Genomic DNA, 18899 nt, shown 5'->3' on the forward strand with positions numbered 1-18899 from the left:
CCACGACTGCACAAACATATATAAGATGGGCACATTGCTGAATAAAGTTGGAGTTGAATCTGCATTCTGTGACTGCGTATGATTCTTTCCCGCTACTCCCGCGGACCGCGACAGATATGAAAGCTAACCATTACTTCTCTACTTTACTCATGTATCCTTGTAATCAGGTACCCTCTAGATCATTCAAAATTCAGTTACCAAACTGTTTTTATTTTGAAGCTTTACTAAAAATTTTCTGTGAAGGAAAATCCTTCCCTGTGTACCTTTCTTCAATTTGCTTCTTAAAAGCAAATAGTTCAGATTCTGCATGAATTTTAAACACACAGATTTTACAACCAGGAGAAATGTTACGATAATCTGATCTGACCTGCACAACAACAAACTGGCACAGAATTTCACCAGGTAACTCCTATATCAAGCCTTGTCTGAGTTATCTTTTATAGAAGTTTCTTATCTTTTAGGAAAACACATAATATTGATCTACAAATGTAAAGTGATGGAGAATTTGGAGAGGAGAAGGCTGAGGGGAGATGTCTGAGGTATGTAATATCACGAAGGCAGAGGATAATGTGAATGCAGAACTGTTATTCGCCAAATGCAACAATATTGGAACTACGAGAGCCCTTACTGTGAAATTAGTGGGAGATCACTCTAAAACAGATAGGAGAAAGTACTTCTTTACAAAGCAGTTAACTACAGGTAGTGAACTGGCATTTGCCACCACCACAGTGTGTGATGGTGCAGGCAGGTAACATGAGCAGGTTCATAAAGAGTTAGATAAACTCACAGACAGTAGGTTCAGAAGGAGTTAATAGGCTGGAAAGCAGCCTGTAACCTCCCTGAGCAAATGACTGTCGGCACTGGGGAGGAGAAAGGTGAGCAGACCACAGGGAGTGTTGGGGGCTAAAGTGCTTTCCTGTAATAGCATTTCCTATTTTCATTGTCTGGGACAGAATACGGAGCAATAACCACTGGCCTGATCTAGTGGGGCATTTCTTAGCTCTAATTCATCAGCTCGTTTGGTAAACAGTTTTTAAAAACAACTTTTTTTTTTTTTCCTTTTTTTAACTGTTAAAAAGACGTGTACCTAAGCACAAGTGAAAAAGAGAGCAGTGCAAAAAACCCCAGTCAGTTATGAAACCAAAAGTCATTTCCCTGCAACTCTTGCTCTTCTGAGTGGTTTTTATGCCTGTGCATTTGGGAGACAAAAATCTTTCTGAGCACAAAAAAGAGCCCAAGACAAAAACACAGACTTGAACTTTCTTTGCTGCAGAACTAAACGAATGGCCTGGGGACCCCTTTCCTCACTAGTGGAAAAGGTCTGCTAGGGAAAGCAACCCTATTCTATTGTACCTTTTATATGTAAATCATAGGAAGAAATATATTGTATTACCTGTTCTGTTGAATCATCTTCAGTTTTTACTCTGATGAATGCCTCCACAATTTTATGGAATGATGTCTCTCCTACTTTTTTGAGCTTTCTTTCAGTAATAACAAGATGAAAAATATCCAGAAGAATTTCCACGAGTTTTAGCTTCCTGTTAGCCAGTTGTCTCATTAACGGGATACTAATATTTGTAGTCTGAAATACAAACAAAGGAAAGTAGAATTCTAACTTCAATTTTTTTTTTGCAAATATACCTGCTATAAAGTTAGACTGTTGTATTTCTTTTAACTGAAGAAGCAAAAGTCTGAACAGCAACACCTCAATAGATCATAGATATTGCTATAAACATAATTAAGTAACTTAGAAGACAAAGTTTAATGTCAAATATATTACAAAGCAATGAGAGTAGCTGCATGAAAGAACAACAGCCAGGTTTTGCTTTTCATGTTTTATGTCCTTGGTAAAAATATGTAATTCCAAGGGAGCTGTAAATGTGTACATAAAAATGGAATTTTAATATTATTGCTTTTGGCAGCAGTCTTTTCAAGTGCAGAAGTATTTACCCTTTGAAAAGGCAAATCAGAAAAAAAGATAGAGAGTAGAGTATAAGCCTTTTCATTACCCAAAATACACTGAGTATTTAGAAGATGGGTTTTGGGTTTTTTTTTTTACACAATGTTCTCTGTAATGATTTTTTTCTCCTGAGAAATATACAATTTATTGTGCAGAATTTTAAACTTGTGAAGTATTTAGAAAAGAAATTCATCACAATATCTCCAAGTTTAGGCTTTTTCTTTTGTAGCTTTTACATAAATTTTAGAATTAAGTAAAATTGACATAGACCAAAGACATCCTTTCATTTCTGTCTGCCTTCTTTCCCTATTTAAACTGTATATTCTTCGTGAATGGAATGTTTCCTCCTGTATTTGTACAATGCCTGTCACTATAGGAGGATAATCTCATTTGGACCCTCCAAGAATTATCTAAAAACATGTGAATAGTAAAACTAAGTTAGATTTGTTTTTCTCTTAATAGCAAAAAATATACAGTCATACCTCATTAACTGCAAATAAGCTAGAAACATTATGAAACACTTCTTCTGCTTCAGAAACTGCCCTCTGAGCTAAGTTATAAGCATCGAGATAGTGACTATGCTTTTCTTCTTCATTTCTTGCCTGCTTAGCAACCATCCTGAAAAAAGCAGAGAACCAAAATTTTTATGATACCAACGATATTTAATATATATGCTAGATAAATTAAATTTGCACATGTATTTGTTAAGGGCTCAAACATGAAAAGTAAATAGTTTCACATTGTTTTTCAAGGTCTTGTTCTTGGAACTGGTTAATTCCACTCCACACTGCTGCAGTACAGAAAGACTCCAAGACGCACCAGCAAGAAAGCCAAATACTACTCCGGAGTAGGTATTCACCCGGAACAAAAAGTGGGAATAGCATGGTATATAACATGGCTCAGTCTCCAGAAGAGGGCATTCTGGAAACAGCTGGGAGTCCAAGCGTACTGTGTTTTGTATTTCTGCCATTACAGCAATTTCTAGAGAACCATTTCAACATTAAGAATTGTAAAAGTCTATAAATACTTGAGAATGATTGGTCTGGCTACCAGAATGCCTTTATAGGTGGGAAGACAAAAAGCTAGCTTAGTGACTTCAGTGCTTTGTTTTGATCTCAAAGACAATACGCATCACTAGTACTAAGTAAGATTAACTCTGCCTTCGGTGGAAAAAATTCTTAATTCTACAGTATTTTTCTGAATATGGAAAACATCCAGACTGAGAACAAACCTAAACAGCAGGATACAAAACTGTCAATATTACTTCTTCCATCTTTCATTAGATTAAAAAATGCAAATAATATACTTGGTAGATTAATTCAACTTAAATAAAATTTCTCATCACAAGTGTAACCTTACCTGTGAACATTTGCACATTCTAGCAAGATCTCAGCGCTGCAGTTTTTATAACCGTAACAGAAGAAGTCTTTCCCAATTTGAATTAGTTTATTATAAGGTTCATGTAGCATATATGGTAACTGAGAAGACTCAGCATTAGTAGTCATATAACCTTGGGCAAAATGTATCTGAATGAGTGTTTTCCTAGAAACAAAAATTAAGTACAAGATCTCAGTCAGAAAGCACAGTTTGTGTTTGAAAATGGATAGATTTCTTTCTGCCCTCTTTTTTTACTCTATAAATTACAATAAATCTGGAAGAAATCTCCTAATTCTTTAAATTTGCAATCTACAAATTATAGTAGGTCCTGAAAAATATCAAATACTATTTTTTCGGATTGGAACTGAGGCACCAGTTGTTACATTTATCTAACTTTTCAGAGTCTCTAGGCCTGAGCAGTTTTCTAAATATAGCTGAATTGAGAAGACTATTAGTCTTTCCTTTCTAATACGAAAGTTTCAGATTTTTGGAAAGAGAAGGAAGTGTGAATGTTGTATTTTTCTCTCTCTTTATCTATGCTTTTTAAGCTGTCTGTGTATGTCTTCTTGAGCTACTGGCTTCAAAATACAAAACAAAGTCTATACTTTGGATTTCAGTGTCACCAAACTCATTGTTTAGATTCACCATATGAAGACTTTGATCACGGTGAGGAAATAGTAGGTCAATGCTGCAAACCGCAGTAGCACTGTGGAAATATCTGAGCTCAAACAGGGACTTCTGCATGGGGAAGTGTATCTCGCTTCTTTGGATAATCTACACTGTAAACTATACACAATAGGTTGTGGTATCTGAGCTACCTTACTAACTTAACAGTTAATACGGCTACACACAAGAATGAAAAAATTAGAAAGAAAACTTAAAGAATAACAGAATAAATAGTAATTACTTGGAAAAAAAGCACTTGAGAATACACGGAATACATCATACTCAAATGAAGGTGAATAGTGAAATCATTATATAGCTTCAGTGTAGCTGCACATTGGAGGCTGGATATACTTTAATAAAAAGACAGTTACCTGGCTTCAAGGGATGCAATTATAAAACGCAATTCAGATTCTCTGTTAGGTCTCTTCAGTAAAGTAGATCTAAGCACATTTACAGTGTGTTCCAAAATCCCACAAGCCTGCAGACAACATAATTTTCATAATGTTATTTTAAATGTCTATGCATAATACTAAACATTAATTTAGAAAGCTTATATTTTCTGCAGAAAATGTTAAACATCTTTCCCTAATATTCCCCAAGATGACTGATTATTAACAACTGCATTTCATAAATTTTCATTCATTTTATGTATTTCTACATAAAATGTAATTTTTTAAGACAGTATGAGATATAATTGTAATTAGATATCTTGATATGATTAAGGAGATGGAGCACATATGCACAAGAATAGGATAAGAAAGTTGGGCCTGTTCAGCCTGAAGAAGTCAAGGCTAAGAGGGGCATTTTATTTCTCTAAAAAGAAGGTAAAGAGAAGACAGAACCAGACTCTTCTTGGAGGTGCACAGCAAAGAAGGAGGGTCAACAGACCCAACATGGAACAAGGGAGATTCCAAACAGGTATTATGAAAATTTTTTACCATGAGGGTGGCCAACATTGGAACCAGAATGGTTGTGGAATTTCCATTCTCAGAGATCGTTGAAGCATGACAACTTATGACTCTGAACAATCTGATCCATCACTGAGGTCAGATATTTAATTTCAAAATTGGTCCTACTTTGACTGGGGTTGAACCAGATGACCACTAACCTAAATAATTGTTTGATTCTATAATATTTCACAGGCATCCTCCTAGGGACAGATTCCTGTGTCCTTACTTGCACAGACTAGCATATTAATATCCACAATTAAACCTTACACTATCATAGCTTTGCCAACTGTGGATGTAAAAACGTCCCTGACTGATAGTTTTGAATGAAAAAGCCCCTTAGATGATGTTCAAAATGTCACCTACGGATCTGTCCATAATTAAAAATTTTGCTACTGCAGTGATATTGGTTGAAAGAGCTGAAAAAAAACTTCACTAATAGATATACTGCTAAAAACCTCAGTAAGTACTCTCACTGTAACTAGGTATTTCTGTCTTTTAGTTATTGTGAGTTCACCCCAAAACAAAATAACCTCTTTATACAGGACAGACTAACACAGATTATCAATAGAGGACAGAACATCACAGGCACAACAGCATCATCTTAGTATTGAAATCCATGAAAGTTGAGGGTTGAATAGTAAATGGATATTTTAATGATAAGGGTTAAATAGGAAAAGGGTTTTAGTAAATAGTAATAGTAATATAGTTACTGTAATATCTTTCAGGATCTAAAAATAAGTATTTGAAAAGGAAGCACATACTAGGAAATAATATTGAAAGATATAATCTTAATTAAATATGGAAAATAAATACATGTCAATGTTAACAAAATTGTCTGTCTACAGGTAAGAAAAGCATTCTAGCCAAGAGAATCAGATCACTGGGATTTAGTTATACATACAAGATTACAACTGCTGTTATTTCGATAGAAGGATACACAGCTTAGCAAAAAAACGTTAAACTTCTGCGGGTAAAGTCTCATGCTTACTGGTCCACACCTGTTTGGAATCTGTAGATAATGTTTTTTGCATGCATAACAGAGAAACAACACTAAATGCATGATACACATATTCTTGTTTTTATTGAAATGCAAAGGGGATAATATTTCTCATCACTGAAAGCTAGGCATTACTGCAAAAAAGTGAAGAATAAAACTTCCTTACCACACTCTGTTTTCCTTCCTCCTCTTCCTCTAGAATTGCCTCTACAAGACTAAGAGTGCTGTTGTACCAAAATTGTTCATTTCCTCCTAGCAGCTGTGCTTTCTCAAGGAGTGCTTTAGCTTGTCCGTGGTTTTTTTCCAGGTTAGCCAATACAGCAAATAAGTACAAGCACCTTGACACATCATACAGAGCCCTCAATTCCTAGGAAAGATCCATTACTGCTATTGATATTTATTCATATTCATATTTTAGATCAAACTTATGAATAAACACAGAAACAAGAAGTGAATGGTAGTTTCCTCATTCATCTGCAGAATTTGTTACTTACTACTTATGTTACACTTCCTTGTGTTTTGAAAAAAAACACAGAAAGTGGCCACTTCATATCAAAAACGTTTTTAAAACTTCAAATATACTTTACTTTTCTTTATGTTCCCAAATCTTCTACTCCACTAGTCAAATAAGCAATTTTTCTGCTATTATTTTGTATTTATATATTTGCTTTCATTTGTAGCTGATAAAGAAATGTGGTGATGAAAATAATTTTAGTGAACTGGGATCTAGATATAGCAGAGCTCCAAAGAATTTACGATGCCACTTTATGCTAGTTATAAAGTATATACTAGCAGTATACTAGATACAATATACTGTATAGTATACATAGCATACTAATATATAGAGATAAATACAGGATACAAGTAATAATGATGTATCTATAAAATATGTTGTCCTCCCCAATGTCTTCTGAACTTTTCTCAATGAGCAATACTAAATTTATGGTTTAATAAGAGAAATACATTATTCATGTTAAAAATACATTAACAGTTTTCACATATGTGAGCAAAGTTATGAGGTGGCATAATGACTTAATAATTGTATCTTTAAAAAAGTAAAGGGTTTATTGCAATAATTATGCTAGATTCCAGTAACCTGCATAACCAAGAAGAGAGCTGTAATAGACAACAGTAGATATAGGAAAATATCTTTAACGTAAATCCTGCATAATATTGAGATGTGAATTAGCTTGGTGGAACATATGGACATTATATATCAGCTCTGCCAGAATTCTAAGTCATAATTTCAGCAGAAGTGGCTGTTGCTAAAAACACAGTTAGCAGTAAAACCATAACCAAGTTCAAAGTAATATAATTAGACTTTCAAAAGATCAACCCATGGAGAGGATGGGGCTAAATGTTATCTCTCTCTTATGAACAGGTCTTGAATGTCTCTCAGCTACCCACACAAACAAGGTTTGGACAGTCATTAGGTCTTCTGAGGGTTACTGCAAAGTATCCAGAGATGCTGACACTACTTCACAGGTTGAAATAATCTCTGGACAATTACCATAAAGTTGGAGTTAAATTCTATATATTCAAGTTTATGGGAGTTATATATGTTCATACCAAAATGACATAAATTTTTTACTTTAATTTTAATTAGTAATGTGGTTGTTCTAGTTAGTTTCTTTTAGCTTAACTACAATGTCCCCTCAGCTTAACAACATTTCTAGTTCTGATTAAAAAAAATAGAAATTCCCAAGTTACATAAAATTTTTGCCACTTGATTATGAGAAATGACTGCATAAAAATGAACACTTTTTCTACAGATGCTTTACTAATTTTTCTTTTACTTTTTTATTGCTGTTGTACCTGAGTTGCAGTGAGCGCCTCTGAAAGCAGCAGTCTTGCTGGCTGATACAAGCCTAGCTGAATTAGCACTTCAGCTTTTTCTATCCATAAATAAGGGAAAGAAAGTCCACTCAGTCCTTTTCCTGTTACCGCATTTAACTCCAAAATCTGAAAAATAATCAAGTATTACCCTTTCATAAATTTTAAAACAAAACTAGATTGAATACAAATTGATACCAATTATCCTATGCTACCCTTGATATATTCTACAATCCAACTCTATTTTCTAATTTAGGAATTCAAAGTTAAACCATAGGATAAACAGGTTTATTGTGAGATTTGGATCTCATAAAATGCAAAAGGCATTCAAGTAACAAATATATAGTGGTACAATTAATTTGGGGGCAGATTAACTTCAGATCTGGTACTGTATGGAAGAAGCTGACTCCTGCTAAGAACTAAAACAGAGAAAGAGAAGAACAATCTGCAAGAGCTAAAAGAGGTGATTCAAAAGGGTTTAGTAATAAGAAAAACATATTTGATGTGCAGAAGAATGGAAGAAGGTACAAACAGAGCAAAATGTTATAATGAAAACAAGGACAGAACTGCCCTAAAAGGCATGAAATTGGAGTTCAGCTTTAATACCAGTAAGGCAATTTTTTATCTTCTTAAAGAGGGAACAGAAAAGACGAAACTCAAATACTTGCATGCCTTTAAAACAATGTATGAGGGTGAACAAAACAGTATGCAGTGATGTAACAGAGAGGGGAAGGAGAGAAAACAGTCCCAATTCCACTTGCTTGACCTTGTATGAATACAGATTATATCCCTGCTGTTCAACAATACATGGGTGATATGCCAGGCAAATCCAGCTCACATTCAGCTGACACCTGTCAGCAGAATTTAAGTTGTACACATTTTAATAATTTTTTTGTGAGTTGAAGTATTTCTGGGGTATAAAAAGATTTAAAAACAAACTAGCAAACAAATTAAAATCCAAAGTGCAAAATAAGCTAATAAGGAAACTGGAGTAAAAATAAAAACCTTTTCCTTTGAAGTTACTATGTTCTCATCCTTACTACCATTCAGCTTAGCATTTTCCAAAGATGCTTCACTTTCTTCTGTCTTAGCATGCACATTTTTTTCTTTTTTCAAAGCAACCTCTTGCCTACACCTAAATTGTAACAGAGAAAAGTAAATTGAAGTATATTTTGAAGTATTTCATCCTGATATATTAATATTATGCAGCTTTACCATATATTCTGTAAACAGATATGAAACAATCATGCACAGTATTTTAGAGCAGAAACAATGTATCACGTTCGTGTTAAAAGACTACACTTTTTAATACTTTTTTTCTGTTAGCTCTTATCAATTGTAGGAAAAAAGCTAAATAAAGCCTCTGTAGTAGAAATACATACATTGCTTGTTCTAATTCACTGATGAATGTTTCTCCAACAGCTTTCTCATGATATGAGGATGCTTCGCTCAGTTTTATATCTGAACATATCAGGGCAATTCTAAGAAAAGAAGAAATATTTAAGAAATAATCAGAATCTTCCAAATGCTGCTTCATATAAACACATTATAAAGAGGATATATTTCATGTTTCCTAGTTCTTTCATCTTATATCTTGATTAACATTGGCAATGACAAACATTTTAAATAAATTGGGCCTAATCGAAATTAGACCTCAATACAGGCAAAAGTATGAAAATATTTGTGATATGGTCTGACCACAACATGCAAAAATCATACAGGTACATATGCTAAAGTGCTTTTCTGTGTTTAACAAAGAGTAATATATTCATGTATTTCTATCCTTTCATCTATAGAATACAGGTCAGAGATATACATAAAATGAAATAAAAACAAAAAGGTGTTAACTCTCAAAAAGTATTATTTACTATTTAGTGAAATATTAATAGAAAGTCCTCTCCAATCTGTTCCTCTTTTATTTAAAATAAATAAAGGATACAAACCGAAGATGATAGAGATCAGATAGACTTCTACATTCCACAACTTCACTAGCAACGACTTCAGCCAGCTGAAAGATGGGAAGAGTCAAGTGGGGACAAAAAATTTTCTGTAGTTCTTCAGCTAAAAGGTCCATAAAATACAAAGTGCAAGTCTAAAAAAAATTTTTTATTCACTCAATTAATATAAACATCATCATTTCGTAGAAAATGCATTTTAACCATCTTCAGTTCAAAACTTTAGTTTAAAAAAAACAAAACAAAACTTAAACAAGCTTTCAAACTGAAAAAGCAGTTAGGTATGCAGAAAGCCAGTAATTTTATTCTCTATGTTAAATTCACTTCAGAATAATGAGGATGGACTAACACAAAGTATTAACAACAAAACGGCATGTATTTCTGACAGCTGTCTGAACATACTTTTCACCTCACAGAAATAAAAACTAAAACGCAACATGGTTCTCCCACTATTCATTTTTTTCCCTAAATACTAACCACTTTAGAACTTTTAGTATACTTACAGGTTTTTGAAAATTATCCTCATTAATACCATAACTATTTGTTTTCTGTTTGAATGCCTCTCTGATTTCATTAGGACACTCATAACTAGCCCATTCTTCCACATTTGCTGGTAAGCTATCAACTGATTCTTTCCTTTTAGGCTTCTCTTTCACAACAGAAGCTCTAACCTATAATTAAAGACATTCATAAGGCCCAAGTTAACATTTTTGTTGGTATTAAATATTCAACTAACATAAGAAAAGATACCTGTTTAGCATCCTTTGAAGTTTTGTCTTTTTTTTGACCTTTAGATTGTGAGTTCTGCAAAACAGCAGTATTTTGACCAATGCAACAAACAAAAGGAGAAAAAAGAAAAAGCATCTGTAAATTGATGTCCTGTCAACTCTGTGAGACCAAGAATGAAGGTACGATATACAGGCACAGAGAGAAAACCTACACAGAAGACTAGAGTTTTCATACAAAAGCATCTCAACTATTTAACTCGTGAACCCAGGTAAACATCTCTTAGAAACAGTATTTTTTTTTACTACACAAGAAAAGGGTTCTTACTTGTCTCTCTTCCTTTTTGTCCTTCTCTTTCTTAGGAGCAACTATTGACTGTATATTCTGAGGAGTGGTAAGTTGTGAAGACTTTGATATTAGTTTTAGAATAGGTCCTGATGCTGACAGCGAAACCTAGACAAGAAAATAATTCCAGTTTTTCCCTGAAAATTCCTAATTATTGTGATTACTCAATGTAAGTCACTATCTACAGCTATTATAAAGTATCACACAACTCTGTTTACTTAAGATCATTCTTCACAAAACTAAAATTTCACAGACTCATAGCTAATGCCACTATTTGTGTAAGCACTTAGGAAGATCACGATAATGCACTTGAACTGATATGACCAAACAAATTTACTCTCATTATGTCAAAAGATGACATCATCCCTGTAATAAATACTAGTGCTGCTTCTTATCCTATATGGTTGCAAATTCAGCTTTTTTTAAACCACTAGTTGAGATTGCTTAGGACTCCATAAGGAATGAATTGCATATGAAAGTGACTTTGCAAATATGAAAGAGAGAAACTGCGTTCTCCTTCTGGATTGACCTTTTATAAAGCTACCAAGGAATGTTACATAACAGAAGTTTCTAAATACTTAATCATATGAAAACATCCAGAGAAAATCTCTCTGCACTAGCAATAGCAAAGTACAAATAGCCTAATATACAGAAATATATATATTAATTTTAAAAGTTGAAAATATTTTGTTAGAGGGATCAAGAGTCATTAAAACACAAAATAGGAACAAAAATAATGCTGGATGCTTCATAACTTGTCAAAATGTCAAATTTAAGGTACTATGTGTCTTTAAAAATTCAGAGGCATCTGATTAGGCTTGGATTATTCAGGCTTTCAGAGAATTTTTACTGAGTTATTTATGGAGTCCTAACATTTGAGAGCTTACTTTAGAAATCAACATCTTCAGGCAAGTCTGTTCTACTTTTTATTCCAAAACAAGGTTAAGCTGCTGTCCTCTAGTACTTTCATTCCTTTCACGCCACACAGTTATCTTTTTCTTAACAGTACTGTCCACCTGACAATTATTGTCATTGTCCTGCAACTGACACTGACAGCCGTATTAATTGTAATTGTTGACTTCTAAGAGTTTCTGCAAATAGCAATGCTATCTTCAAGTATTTTTTAGTTTGGTAATAGGTTGAGATGGTCAAGCTCCGTCAAGCACAGGATCTTCAAAATTCTGTTCATGTGAAATCCGAAAATATTAACATTCAGATTTTTATTTTTCAAAATTCCTGACTTCTGAGAAGTGCTACTGTCTGAACTGATTTCAGAATGAAATCCTGATTATAATTACTACTGGTGTAACAAATTGCAAGCTTTTACAGCAATTTGGAATAAAATTATGCACAAGCTATAGTTGACACGTCCCAGCTATATCATTAAGATTACCTCTATAATGATTTGTGGCATTACTATTATCGAGTATAGATTTTGTCCCTTCAGAGATTTTCTCATACTTAATGTATAATAATTTCTCCTTTATTTTTGCTATGTTTCTCAATATCTTTGAAATTAGGCACTCATATCACTGAGAAATTAATGAGGTTTGATTTGAAATGCTGTAACAGTGAAAAAGTGATTATGGAAAAATATTCAATGAACACTGCTTGACTATAGTTTTTCTCAAAATTTAATAGACAAATCAACACTTGAATTTATTTTAACTAAATCAGATAATTCCTTTAAGTCAAATGACAGATTCTTTGAAACAACGTAAGTGAAGGCCTATCTGTAATTATCCTTCTTCAGAACTGTCAGTAGTGTCTTCAGCATGTATTCTGCCATTGCTAAGCTTATTTGACTAATTAAAGATACATTTTAGAACCTTTTCTAAGAAAAAAAAATACAAATATTCTCCAAAGACACAATGGGCCACTGCTTTTATCCTAATGGCTGTTACAAGAATATAATTAGTAAGATATGTGCTAGTTTCTTGAGATAAACAAATTTCTTCTTGGATACTTAAAACTGAAAAAAATAACTATACCATAAAATTGGAAACAGTATAGTAAAGGCATCGTTAAAATATCCAATTAATAGCTGACACTGTACTTGCATAAAGTAATTCAAAATCTGCTGGCCACATTTAACTTGCATTCTCACCTGCCAGATACGAATGATGCAAGCATATGCCATCAAACAGTGCTGCTGATGAAAAGGAGAACTATGACCAGAAATTATAGCCATTAAAGTATATGCTCTAAACAAAGCTTCCAACTGTTTAATATTACTCAGATCTTCCAAAGCAATTGTGGGCGTCATATCATTTCCTCCAATGTCTATCTTCAGATTTTCTATAGGTGATAATTTCATTATAGTATTTTTTTCTGTTAAAAAACAAATAATATGCTCACAGTCTCAGTATTTAAAAGTTCATTCAAAGTTAAATTTCTGAAGTGAAAACAAATATGTAAAACATAATTAGAAAAATGGAAAAAAGAAAATCCCCCTGCTGAAGATGTTCTTCCTTTGGTGACACAATGCTATTTGTACCACATTTTCAATTATTAATAATGTAACAATTATGTAAATTAAATCATAAAAGTCTAACAAAGAAATGAAGTCCACAGCAAGCACACCTTGACTATGTCTTCTTAATAATAAATCTGTGAGAAAGCCATTCTAACTTATCTTCAGCCACTTAAGCAGTGTTCCAGTCAAGTCAAAAGTCCTCTTGATTCTGATGTGGTCTCTACAGCAAATAGTGACCAAAGACCTTGTCCTAACTACCAGTATCCTAGCCAGTGGCAAAAGTATATTTGGCCACCATTCATTTCCAAACCAAAAATGCCCAGTAATCCACTGGGTCAATTTTAAATAAGTCTAAAACATAGCTCAAGCTCATCCCTGCATCTATAATGAGATGTCCTGATGGCTCTGCAACTACAGCAGATACTCTGCTACTCGAACGATCCTCTCTTGTGCCATACAATTCTAGTAATTTTTCAGTAATCAGCTCAGACACTTTACCTACATTCCAACTCTCCTTGAAGTTCAGCTCAAAAACAAGCAATTCAGAGGATTTTCAGCTTGAAGTACTATAAAGCCACAGTTCTCTTTCAATGTCAAATTACTGCATTACAACATAAAACATAGGGCAATGACATGACACCAATCAAACAGTCCATGATGGTCACAGATGAAGTTATAAAAGCAACAGGCAAACCCAGTGAATTTCGTGCATGACTGGTGCAACATAGGTGACTGAGAGAAAGGAACAGTTCACCAGACTGATTTTATAATGTCATATTTTGATCTAACTTTTCTTGTTGTATTATTTCAGTTTCCATTGAAAGTTTTGTACAAAAATTCTTGAAACATAAGTGTTATAAAGAGTCCAGCGAGCATAACCAACCATGTGAAACTGAATGGAAATATCATTAAAGAAGAAATAAAAACTTTAAATTGCCATGAGGCTGTAAAAATAAGTAACACACAGAAATATGAACAGAATATTGATAGCGTAGCTTTAATTACATGAGTGATACTAGACACATCACAGATTTTTCTTTTTCATTGCAACACCACAAGTACTTTTCTGATGCATTTAATCTACCTACATGAAAATAAGACAAGAGCAGAGCAGATGTTGGTTAATGCCACATAGTACAGTACTGTTTCAGAAATTACTCTTTTCAGTTAAACAGTGGTGCATTCTATCAAAACTGGTCACTGAGACCATACCAGCGTAAGTGGACACAAAGAAAATGGACACTGTAACCAAACAGTTTTTACAGAGTTACAAAAGTGCTTAAAATCTTACAAGCCTTTGAAAATTATTCTTGAAAAATGCATCCTAAAATACTAGATAAAGCCAAGGAAACAGCAATGGATAGAGGTACCCAAATGTTGGCACAGAAACCGTTTCCTGAAAGTACACCTGGCCCTCCATCTGAAACGACCTGCTTAGCATTGCCCTCTGCTGGTATCTGCCAAGCCAGGAAGCCCCAGTGCCGGACGGGAGGTATTATCTGCTTGGTTAGAGCAAGGGACTGAGAGTAGGTCTCTGTGGCACAACACTGACTTTGCAGATATGGTTAAGCTAGCCTTGAAAGTATGATCATGAATATCGGAGAAAGTACAGACATACTGCTGTGCTCTTCTTCATATGTGCCAGCTAAGTTGTAAAATAAAACAATCTCCTGCATTTGTTACTAAGAAATTCATTTGAAGGATATATGTATTTACACACCTTCTTCTTGAGAGGGTTGCATAAAAAATTTCATATGTAGCAAGATATCTACTGCCCAGTGGAGAGGTTTAATAACATCAGTGAGAGGAAACTGGTTACAATATAACCATTCAGCAAATTCCATCAGATAATCAACCTTCTGCCATTCGCTTTCCTGTTTCTATAAAAGTGACAGTTCAACAATTAGTTTATATTTGACGATGTAAAGCACCAAAATGATCTTCAATATAGTTTTAACAGAAACAAATAATAATTTGACAGGGAACAGTTTTATTGGATCACGTAATCAGAAAATTATATTAAATTGAAAGTAACAAAACTCTACGGTTAATCATTTTGCTTTATCAAAACTTTCAACAATTAGCTACTCAGACATTTTTCTTTGACAGGACTCAATTGAACTTTTACTGGATAGCAAGATTCAAATCATACACACTGTTTTCCAACTGAAGAGCAATTCCAAAGATATAAAAAATAATCTATGGCCAATTAGTTATAGCATTCAATTAGCTAATTAATAAACTTTTATACTTTCCATTACTAAAAGAATTACTAACATTTAGTTCCATAACTAAATGACTGCAAATATGTACTAAGCTTATGTATAATTCCAGACTGAAGATAAAAAGTTAAAAACAAAAACCATAAAATTATATTAAACATTTTCCTCCTTTCCACTGACAGTGCCTTCAATGCTAAAAATACTTAAGCAGTGAAAAAAGGGAAGACTAAAAAGAAAAAATAAACTTAAATTGTGGAAATGATGAATGACCCAACAGCACTTAAGAGCAAGCACGGTGAAGCTGAACAGATCACTTTCCCCCCAGTTTACAGTACCCGACAACAGAAGAAAAGTAGTTTCATGAACAGCAAAATGCTGCTAATGAATGCTGATTTCCCGTAGAATTCTGTTGTCTAATAAAACATAACCAAATCATCACGGTCATTATGGCATTCATAATTGATTTTCCTTATTTATATATGTACTTCTTTTCCTCTGATTTCTCATAAAAGTTGTGCTCCTCCAGTAGCCTTCACTGCTGAGTCTACAGAAAGGGTCTCTTACAATTAGCTGCCATTTCAATTAAACCAATAGAACCTGATATCTTTCTCAAATTTGATTGAAGCTCAACAAATATAATAAATAAAACTAAAAAAATTGGGATGGTGGGTAGGGTAGAGGGATTTGGAAAGCCAAAGCAATTATGTAAATCTTACTTCCATAGGAAAGCAGGCTAAAACTGAGGACAAAATGTGGCAATACACAGAGCAAAATATGCTTTTTGCCACATTGCCATGACTTGTTAAGCCTGACTTTGGATGAATTTTCTACAGCTTCTGATAAATAACTGATCTATTTTAGTACACATTATGCTGCTTCCAAACAAGGATGGTGTAAGTTTTCACATCTTATAAATTTTTTTGTGGCTGGTAAGCAGTAATTTCATCCCCACAATTTAGGACTACAGAATAAATGGAAGGCATTCCATTAACTTTAGTGGATGTTGGATTAAGTCTCAAATGGTGAAATTTGCAATGGATATTTAGCAAAGAATTATCTTCAGGAAATGTAACTAATTATATAACACCTTTTATTTACACAAAAGGTCACAGGTTGTTTCTGTTATATGCATCTATCTCAGCTTTCAACTTAATGATTTTTATTTATATTTAAAGGAACAAAGTCAAATTAAGTGAAAAGAAAATTAACGTATGAATATTGAATAACACACATTAAAACAGTGCGCACATATATGGCCTCCCAACTGGTTCATTATATACTCTGCAACACTTGCAATCTCATGAATCACTTTTAGAAACATCATTTTCTCAGCCTTAAAACTGTAATAAAAATTCACAAACCTGTAAAGCGTCGATTGCATTTTGAAAACAGTTTAATTGTCCAACAATACTTCTGGAGACTGTTACCAGATGGTGCCACATAAGTGACAAATAATCTTCACTTTCATCTCTGAATTTCTGAATGTCCATCATAAAATTACATCCCAGTCTTGCCTTCACTATAACCATATGTTTAAAAATCAGGCTAGAAGAGGAAGAAAAATATTACAAATTACTCACATCTATACCTGTAAAGCAACTTTGTGAGTAGGCTAGATATACTAGTTCACATCAGTATAAGACAGATGTAAATGATCATAAAGCGACATAACTTAGTGCATAGATCTTTGAACTTGGCTAAAACTTTTTATAAACAGTATCCTAGATTTATATAAACAGTACCCTAGATAATTTAGTTTCCCTCTAACATAAATGGATTTACAGCTAGGAAAATTAAAATTCCTGTTATTACTAAAAAATCCATTTTCCCTATTCCATTTTCTTGGAAAAGCTATATAGTACCTATATATTAAGTTTTAAAAGCTGAAATTCACAAATATTATGAACAATTTAATGATAAGAAGCAATGTCAACATATGTCTTTTTTTTTTTATACTGCTCAAGAATCAGGATGCTCATTTTAGTCAAGTCAACCAACTTACAGCCTGTGTCTAGTCCGAGGCAAAACTTGAATGGCTTCATCTAGCACTTTTAGTGCTGTCTCCCAATCAGCTTTATCAGCATGTATGTGGAATAATAACCCATATAGAGAGGTTCGCAGTGTCAGATCTTCCTCAGCACCTTTGAAGTGTGTTCAAATGATAAATGATTTATTAATATACTTCAAAATTAGGACAGTCATATCACAAAACACTGTGGTGGAAGGAGGTGTTTATAACTGAACCAAAACAAAGAAGAACATGCCTGGGAGAAAGTGTCCAAGTGATGATTCATTACTTAGAAAATCCTTTGTAAACCACTGATGCAAAGGTAGCGTATCCTTCTTTTCCTAAAAAGACAAAAAGAAAACTGCCCTTTATCTTTTGGTCAGCATACGTCTGTAAGTATTGTTGTGCTTCTGTTTTCGTTGTAGATTTAATAAGGTAGTAATATGAACTCTTAACCTTAAACTGAATATGAACTACTAACCTTATTACTTAAATAGCTATTTGTGCAGGAGGTGAAAACTACAACCATTCCTCAAGAACGAGTTCTATAGTACAAAACAAACACAGCAATAACCAGACTCAGTAATGTTGAGCCAGTACTCCTACACTGATTAAATAACACGAGAAAGTGAGGTACTGTATCATAGTACCACAGGACAGCTGAGGCTGGCAGGGACCTCTGGAGATGGTCTGGTCCAACCTCCCTGCCCAAGCAGGGTCAGCTGGAGCAGGCTGTCCAGGACCATGTCCAGTCAGGTTTGGCTATCTCCAGGGACAGAGATTCCATAACCTCTCTGGGCAACAATGAGCAACAGCTTGTATTTTCAGACTACAACGGCTTTTTAAATATGACTTGATGTCCCATTTTGCTTAGCTGGCTTTACCTGTGAAACTTTGACCATCATAATTCTCACCCAAAGGTGGGAGAGAGAATAACCCTTCATCCCTCCATCCACAGCACAGTTTCGTACCTTCAAAGATAAATTCTCTGTCTTTTTTCACAAATAGATCCATATACAGTTCTACTGATATACTGACCATTGACAGTGCTAATAAATTATCTGAGCTGGAGCTACAACTTTTGGATAACTTATATTATCACCCTCAAAGATTTAGCAGATTTGGTCAAATCAGTATTTATTTGCCTGAAGACATAAATTGTCTCAGTTTTACCCCAAGAGTAAAGGAGAGCCTCAGTGCTGGTGGTAACAAATTGAGAGAGCAGCTAATGTGTAATTTTGTTTTAAGAAAGCTAGTAATAGCAATGGTAAAACTTTTGCAATATTTGTTTTTATGTTTTGCTTTACACATTTTGAGTTTTAAGGCTGGTAGGTATCTCAAGGGAGTGAGCAACCACTGCCCTGCTGTGCTAAACTGAAAATTA

The 18899-nt window shown here is 33.9% G+C and overlaps 1 protein-coding gene across 1 annotated transcript in view; it reads right to left on the minus strand.

The window, feature by feature from the left end:
* CFAP46 (cilia and flagella associated protein 46) overlaps positions 1–18899 on the minus strand; it is an 86534-nt gene that overhangs the window by 27083 nt on the left and 40552 nt on the right. The window contains exons 25-40 of the mRNA XM_067300399.1: positions 17772–17856; positions 17510–17648; positions 16869–17052; positions 15006–15165; positions 12917–13140; positions 10792–10917; positions 10242–10409; positions 9727–9875; positions 9166–9264; positions 8789–8918; positions 7766–7912; positions 6117–6317; positions 4375–4481; positions 3320–3502; positions 2443–2578; positions 1394–1582 (exon numbers count right to left, since the gene is read on the minus strand). Coding sequence (XP_067156500.1) covers positions 1394–1582; positions 2443–2578; positions 3320–3502; positions 4375–4481; positions 6117–6317; positions 7766–7912; positions 8789–8918; positions 9166–9264; positions 9727–9875; positions 10242–10409; positions 10792–10917; positions 12917–13140; positions 15006–15165; positions 16869–17052; positions 17510–17648; positions 17772–17856 — 2427 coding nt within the window. The remainder of the gene's footprint in view (positions 1–1393; positions 1583–2442; positions 2579–3319; positions 3503–4374; positions 4482–6116; positions 6318–7765; positions 7913–8788; positions 8919–9165; positions 9265–9726; positions 9876–10241; positions 10410–10791; positions 10918–12916; positions 13141–15005; positions 15166–16868; positions 17053–17509; positions 17649–17771; positions 17857–18899) is intronic.

The sequence above is a fragment of the Apteryx mantelli genome, chromosome 7, assembly GCF_036417845.1.
Source record: "Apteryx mantelli isolate bAptMan1 chromosome 7, bAptMan1.hap1, whole genome shotgun sequence".
NCBI lineage: Eukaryota > Metazoa > Chordata > Aves > Apterygiformes > Apterygidae > Apteryx > Apteryx mantelli.